Source organism: Phoxinus phoxinus, assembly GCF_949152265.1.
Source record: "Phoxinus phoxinus genome assembly, chromosome: 16".
In the NCBI taxonomy this organism is placed as follows: Eukaryota; Metazoa; Chordata; class Actinopteri; order Cypriniformes; family Leuciscidae; genus Phoxinus; species Phoxinus phoxinus.
The window spans coordinates 1,499,442-1,505,566 of record NC_136891.1 but is presented as its reverse complement, the minus strand read 5'-3'; the positions used below and the strand labels follow the sequence as shown (position 1 = coordinate 1,505,566).

Below are 6,125 nucleotides of genomic sequence, written 5' to 3'. Positions count from 1 at the left end.
TTTTCAGCATTATTACTCCAGTCTTCAGTGTCACATGATCCTTCAGCAATCATTCTAATATGATGATTTGCTGCTCAAGAAACATTTTATTAACAAATCTTTGACACTGTCTGCCAGCATTGAGTTTGTGATTGAGATTCACTTCTCTGACTATGTTCATTGTGGTCTGGAGACGCATACGAACATCTATCATTAGACTCTCGGTGACCAACAGCCAGCTCAAGCTCTCCACTCCAACACCTCATGGGCCAATTGAGCTCTTCAGAGTCACAAGACATCTGGAAATGGATTATGTCAATGCAATTAAAGGTTTTTTTAAAGCCCTTCACACAACAAGTAGGGCTGCACAATGGTTAAACTGATAATCATGATTATTCTCATTTGAGATTTTTTTTTATCAGAATTATATCACTTACATGTGACCACAAATTAAGGGAACATCAACTCATATGCAGGGTTTATTTTGCCAGAAATGCTTCAAGTAATCATTGTGAGATGTAACGATCCGACTCATTGAAAACCAAGACCAAAGAGACAGTGTTGGGTTTCATGCAATTTATTAAATCTAATTTCACATGACCAGGTTAACTTCTCCACTAGACACCACAGTTTGCCCACTAGAGATGGTCTTGATGGGAGTGTCCCTTCCTGTAAAAGAAGTGGTAGAAGCATGAGGAGCATTTAAATACCAAATTCTCACGGTTCCTGAAGTCGGTTTACAGCAAGCACTCACTTTTCCTAGAGCAGCTTTGCTCACAGGAGCCAGAAGAGGGATGGCACACTTCTGTACTACAGTGGATGAAGATCTAACAGAGGGGGAAAGGGTTTAGCCATATAATTCACTATAAAAAGCACTAATATTAAGGGTTGAGGTAAGGCTGCGGAGCATACGGTTTCCTGCAGAGGAGCCAGTGATGCTGGATCCACAAATGTGAACATCTTCACAATAAAGCGCTTGTAGTGGGTTGGGAACTGAAGACCAGACGATCCAGCCACTGGAACCAATGTGGTCAGGTAACGATCATCCTGGTAAGGGCATCTGAAAGGCAAAGAGGGAATCAGAAACGCCTTACAGCACACTAGATGGATAAAGACTGGCCACACTCACCCATCAACCAAAAGGTCCCATTGGGGTAGACTGAGTGGACTGGGGGTTGATGTCACCCAGCAATGTCCCAGCATCAGGACAATGTTGGGGTCGGTCCTTTCCAAAATGTGCACCTCAACATACACAGGCTCCCGCAGGACTTTAGTAACCGGATAATCAGCATCACTGTAGTAGGACGTGTACGCCTCGTCCCCTGAGGAAGAATACAGTGTTTAACCAGAAACCTGGAGTTTTAGAGAGGCTTTAGGCACTCTTGGGTCAAACATTTACCTTCTGCACAGCCTTTGGTGACACATTGACCATTCGCCAGTCTAAGCTCCACCCTGAGGGGTCCAGGAGCAGCTACTGGTGGAGGTGGAGGAACGGTGTTGACCTCCACAACCAGAGCTTCCACAGAAGTACCAGAGTACCTACACTGGAAGAGAAGTCTGGAAAACAAACAGTGAGCTTGTAGCATTTGTCAATGATTAGCATTTGATAAAGCATACATCACTTACTCAAAATGGCTGTCCCTTGTGATGGAACCAAGTGGTCCGATACCCACTTCATACGAGGAGGTCATTCTGTTTTCATACACCACATATCCACTGTCCTCCTGCAAATATTAACACTGTTGGCATCCAGTCCATTCAGAACAAAACCACAAGCAGCTACTCACCATCATGCTGGAGCCACACGCAGTGACAGGGAACTGGTATATAGCAAAGAAAGGTGTGGATCCCACAGGACTGCAAGCTGGATCATTTCCACCCAGGAGACGGACCGAATCCAGGCTCAAACGAGGCAGCGTAACATCTCTAGCCACCACTACCACAAACTGACCATCTCTTATACACTGGACAGTCACTGGAACAAGGGACAAGAGCAGGTTATTGCTGAGGATCAGTTTAATATGAACACCTTTACATTGACTCACTCTTACCTGCCTTCCCATAGTAACACTGCTGTCCATTAAAGCAGCAGTTAATAGCTGCACACTCAGCCTCACTGATACCAGGTGGTCCACATTGGATCTGCTCATAATCAGCTAAGGCACATTTGTCAAGCAGCTCTGCCTGTGCCACTGGCTGCTTAGGCTGAACCTGCTGAGGAAACTGTTGACTAGCTTGCTGTTGAACTGACTGAGGAAACTGTTGACTAGCTTGCTGTTGAACTGACTGAGGAAACTGTTGACTAGCTTGCCATTGAACTGACTGAGGAAACTGTTGACCTGACTGAGGAAACTGTTGACTAGCTTGCTGTTGAACTGACTGAGGAAACTGTTGACTAGCTTGCTGTTGACCTGACTGAGGAAACTGTTGACTAGCTTGCCATTGACCTGACTGAGGAAACTGTTGACTAGCTTGCTGTTGACCTGACTGAGGAAACTGTTGACTAGCTTGCCATTGAACTGACTGAGGAAACTGTTGACCTGACTGAGGAAACTGTTGGCTAGCTTGCTGTTGACCTGACTGAGGAAACTGTTGACCTGACTGAGGAGTCTGTTGACTAGCTTGCCATTGACCTGACTGAGGAAACTGTTGACCTGACTGAGGAGTCTGTTGACTAGCTTGCCATTGACCTGACTGAGGAAACTGTTGACTAGCTTGCCATTGACCTGACTGAGGAAACTGTTGACTAGCTTGCTGTTGAACTGGCTGTTGAAACCGCTGGTCAGTTTGCTGGAATATCAGAGCTTGAGGATTTTGGGGCAGATTACTCCACTTCGGAACTGCATGACTGAAAGCACAGAACCAAACACAAAGTGCCAGAGACTGAACAGCACACCAACTTCCTGCCATTGTTCAACAGCTAGTCACACTACTGAGATGCTGCCCTTTGGTCTTTTTGTACTCTACAGACTTTGGCTAATTAACGATAATCCCTCCCTCTTCATTAACAGTCATGATTCTCCAGACTTGCACAAGTGGGAGTTTATGGAACTGAGGCTGCATCCGAAATCACATTCTATATAATATCATATGCACACCATATCTCGCTGGTAGTAGAAGGTCATCCAGGTGCTTTTTTGCCTACTCTTTTGTCAGTACTGTGATTTTGGACATGTGGCTTTTGTCACATACTGTTTTTCGTCTACTATATACTGTAGTAAAGTATGCGATTTTGGACGCAAATTGAGTGTTTTCATGATTCAATTTTCCTTGTTTTTCCACACTTTTTGAACATACATAGAATGCACATATTGAGCTGAATTCAGAATAGTTTATTAGTACTATTTCTGCCATTCAGAATTAAGCCTTTGTTTTATGCTTCATTACGTGAATATAACAATGGATATTTTGGCTATTCTGAAATTGCTTTGTCCAATTCTGGTGAACTGACTGAGGAAACTGTTGACTAGCTTGCCATTGAACTGACTGAGGAAACTGTTGACTAGCTTGCCATTGAACTGACTGAGGAAACTGTTGACTAGCTTGCCATTGAACTGACTGAGGAAACTGTTGACTAGCTTGCTGTTGAACTGACTGAGGAAACTGTTGACTAGCTTGCTGTTGAAATGACTGAGGAAACTGCTGACTAGCTTGCTGTTGAACTGGCTTAGAAAAATGTTGACTAGCTTGCCATTGAACTGACTGAGTAAACTGCTGACTAGCTTGCTGTTGAACTGACTGAGGAAACTGCTGACTAGCTTGTTGTTGAACTAGCTTAGAAAAATGTTGACTAGCTTGCTGTTGAACTGACTGAGGAAACTGCTGACTAGCTTGCTGTTGAACTGGCTTAGAAAAATGTTGACTAGCTTGCCATTGAACTGACTGAGGAAACTGCTGACTAGCTTGCTGTTGAAGTGGCTTAGAAAAATGTTAACTAGCTTGCCATTGAACTGACTGAGGAAACTGCTGACTAGCTTGCGGTTGAAGTGGCTTAGAAAAATGTTGACTAGCTTGCCATTGAATTGACTGAGGAAACTGCTGACTAGCTTGCGGTTGAAGTGGCTTAGAAAAATGTTGACTAGCTTGCCATAAATCTGACGGAAGAAACTGTTGACTAGCTTGCTGTTGAACTGGCTTAGAAAACTGTTGACCTGACTGAGGAAACTGTTGACTAGCTTGCAGTTGAACTGGCTTAGAAAACTGTTGACTAGCTTGTTGTTGAACTGGCTGTTTAAACCGCTGGTCAGTTTGCTGGAACATCAGAGTTTGAGGATTCTGGGGCAGATTACTCCACTTTGGAACAGCATGACTGAAAGCACAGAACCAAACACAAAGTGCCAGAGACTGAACAGCACACCAACTTCCTGCCATTGTTCAACAGCTAGTCACACTATTGAGATGCTGCCCTTTGGTCTTTTTGTACTCTACAGACTTTGGCTAATTGATGATAATCCCTCCCTCTTCATTAACAGTCATGATTCTCCAGACTTGCATGAGTGGGCAGTTTATGCAACTGGGTGTTTCCATTAGTTCTTAAGATTTAGGCCCCGTTTACACGATGGGAAAACGCAGATATTTATCTGCGTTTTGGCCTGTCATTTACACGAAAACGCCGTTTTTATCCCAGAAAACGATCATTTCTAAAAACTCCGGCCAAAGTGGAGATTTCTGAAAACGCCGGTTATATGTTGCCGTGTCAACTGGGAGAAACGGGGTTTTAGGTTCTCTCTTGTCGATTCTGAGGATTCTGATTGGCTTGCATTGCTTTATCCTTCTCCCTACACTGCCGCCCATAGGTTTAGCATAGTTATAAAGGCGCTCGACGGCGTATTTATGCGGGTTGTGTGCACGATGTTATTATTGAAAACGGAGGGGGAGAAATATTCGTTTCTCTAAATACCCGGCTATGTGTAAATGTGGCCTAAATTTTCCTTGTTTTTCCACCCTTTTTGAACATACATAGAATGCACATATTGAGCTGAATTCAGAATAGTTTACTAGTACTATTTCTGCCGTTCAGAATTGAGCCTTTGTTTTATGCTTCATTACGTGAATATAATAGTGGATGTTTTGGCTATTCTGGATTGTTTTGTCTTGAATTCAATTATTAGAGGACAAATATTACTTGAGACCAAATAACTAGTCAAGTCAAGTCACCTTTATTTATCAATAATATTGTTGAATATTAAATGTCCCCAACTAAGCAAGCCAAAAGCCAAGGCAACAGTGGAATCAAAAATCCATCAGGTGACAGAATGGAGAAAAAAACCTTGGGAGAAACCAGACTCAGTCGGAGGGCCAGTTCTCCTGTGGCCAATGAACGAACAGTGTATGATTATGATTCAGTCAGCATTACAGGTCAGAAGTCAGATTGGATCAGAACATATTATCCAGAAATATTTATCCAGTTCCATCTGGTTGTAGGTCGGAGTCGGAGCCGGTATGGATACAAGTTTGTTGAGGATCAGTGCCGATGGCTGTCGTGTCAATGAGGCCTTCACAGGGCTGATGAGGCTGGCACTTCAGGGATGTGTTGTGGATGGGTCCAGGTGCAGGTCCATTAATTTGAATAATAGGTAAAAGAGATGCGTTTTTAGTCTAGATTTAAACTGACAGAGTGTGTCTGCGTCCTGGACAATGTTAGGAATCTGTTCCAAAGTGTAGGTGCTAAATAGGAGAAGGATCTACCACCAGCAGTCGATTTTGATATTCTAGGGATTATCAACTGGCCAGAATTTTGAGATCGCAATAGACATGAAGGACTATAATGCGTTAAGAGCTCGCTCAAGTACTGCGGAGCTAAACCATTTAGTGCTTTGTAAGTGATCAGCAATATTTTAAAATTTATACAATGTTTAATAGGGAGCCAATGCAGTGTTGACAGAACGGGGCTAATATGGTCATACTTCCTGGTTTTAGTAAGAACTCGAGCTGCTGCGTTTTGGACCAACTGGAGTTTGTTTATTAAGCGTGCAGGGCAACCACCCAGTAGAGCATTACAATAATCTAGCCTTGAGGTCATAAACGCATGAACTAACTGTTACGCATTTTTCATTGAAAGCATATGTCGTAATTTAGATATATTTTTAAGATGGAAGAAAGCAGTTTTACAGATGCTAGAAATGAGGCTTTCAAATTAAAGATTG

The 6,125-nt window shown here is 43.0% G+C and overlaps 2 protein-coding genes across 31 annotated transcripts in view; one reads left to right on the top strand and one right to left on the bottom strand.

The window, feature by feature from the left end:
• Positions 1 to 6,125, top strand: part of apobb.2 (apolipoprotein Bb, tandem duplicate 2) — a 52,546-nt gene that overhangs the window by 36,650 nt on the left and 9,771 nt on the right. The window lies entirely within an intron of this gene.
• Positions 264 to 4,418, bottom strand: LOC307012537 (zona pellucida sperm-binding protein 4-like). 30 transcript variants are annotated; one of them, XM_079639332.1, is made up of 11 exons: positions 4,204 to 4,371; positions 3,427 to 3,885; positions 2,655 to 2,741; positions 2,031 to 2,519; positions 1,767 to 1,954; positions 1,606 to 1,703; positions 1,379 to 1,536; positions 1,109 to 1,301; positions 892 to 1,039; positions 734 to 806; positions 533 to 648 (listed from the first exon to the last, which is right to left on the bottom strand). In XM_079639332.1, the coding sequence occupies exons 5-11, from the start codon at positions 1,770 to 1,772 to the stop codon at positions 572 to 574; spliced, it is 753 nt and encodes a 250-aa protein (XP_079495458.1). In that variant the 5' UTR covers positions 1,773 to 1,954; positions 2,031 to 2,519; positions 2,655 to 2,741; positions 3,427 to 3,885; positions 4,204 to 4,371; the 3' UTR covers positions 533 to 571. The 30 variants fall into 30 exon arrangements, with proteins under 30 accessions (XP_079495455.1, XP_079495458.1, XP_079495442.1 ...); XM_079639316.1 differs by having other exon boundaries at positions 3,427 to 3,749; positions 4,217 to 4,371; XM_079639308.1 differs by having other exon boundaries at positions 3,427 to 3,713; positions 4,217 to 4,371.

Coding starts and splice junctions, on each gene's coding strand:
- LOC307012537 (XM_079639307.1), bottom strand. CDS start 4,350: ATGGCAGGAAGTTGGTGTGCTGTTCAGTCTCTGGCACTTTGTGTTTGG. Junction 1,955..2,030: donor GTGTTACTATGGGAAGGCAG/GTAAGAGTGAGT, acceptor CCCTTGTTCCAG/TGACTGTCCAGTGTATAAGA. Junction 1,704..1,766: donor CGTGTGGCTCCAGCATGATG/GTGAGTAGCTGC, acceptor TAATATTTGCAG/GAGGACAGTGGATATGTGGT.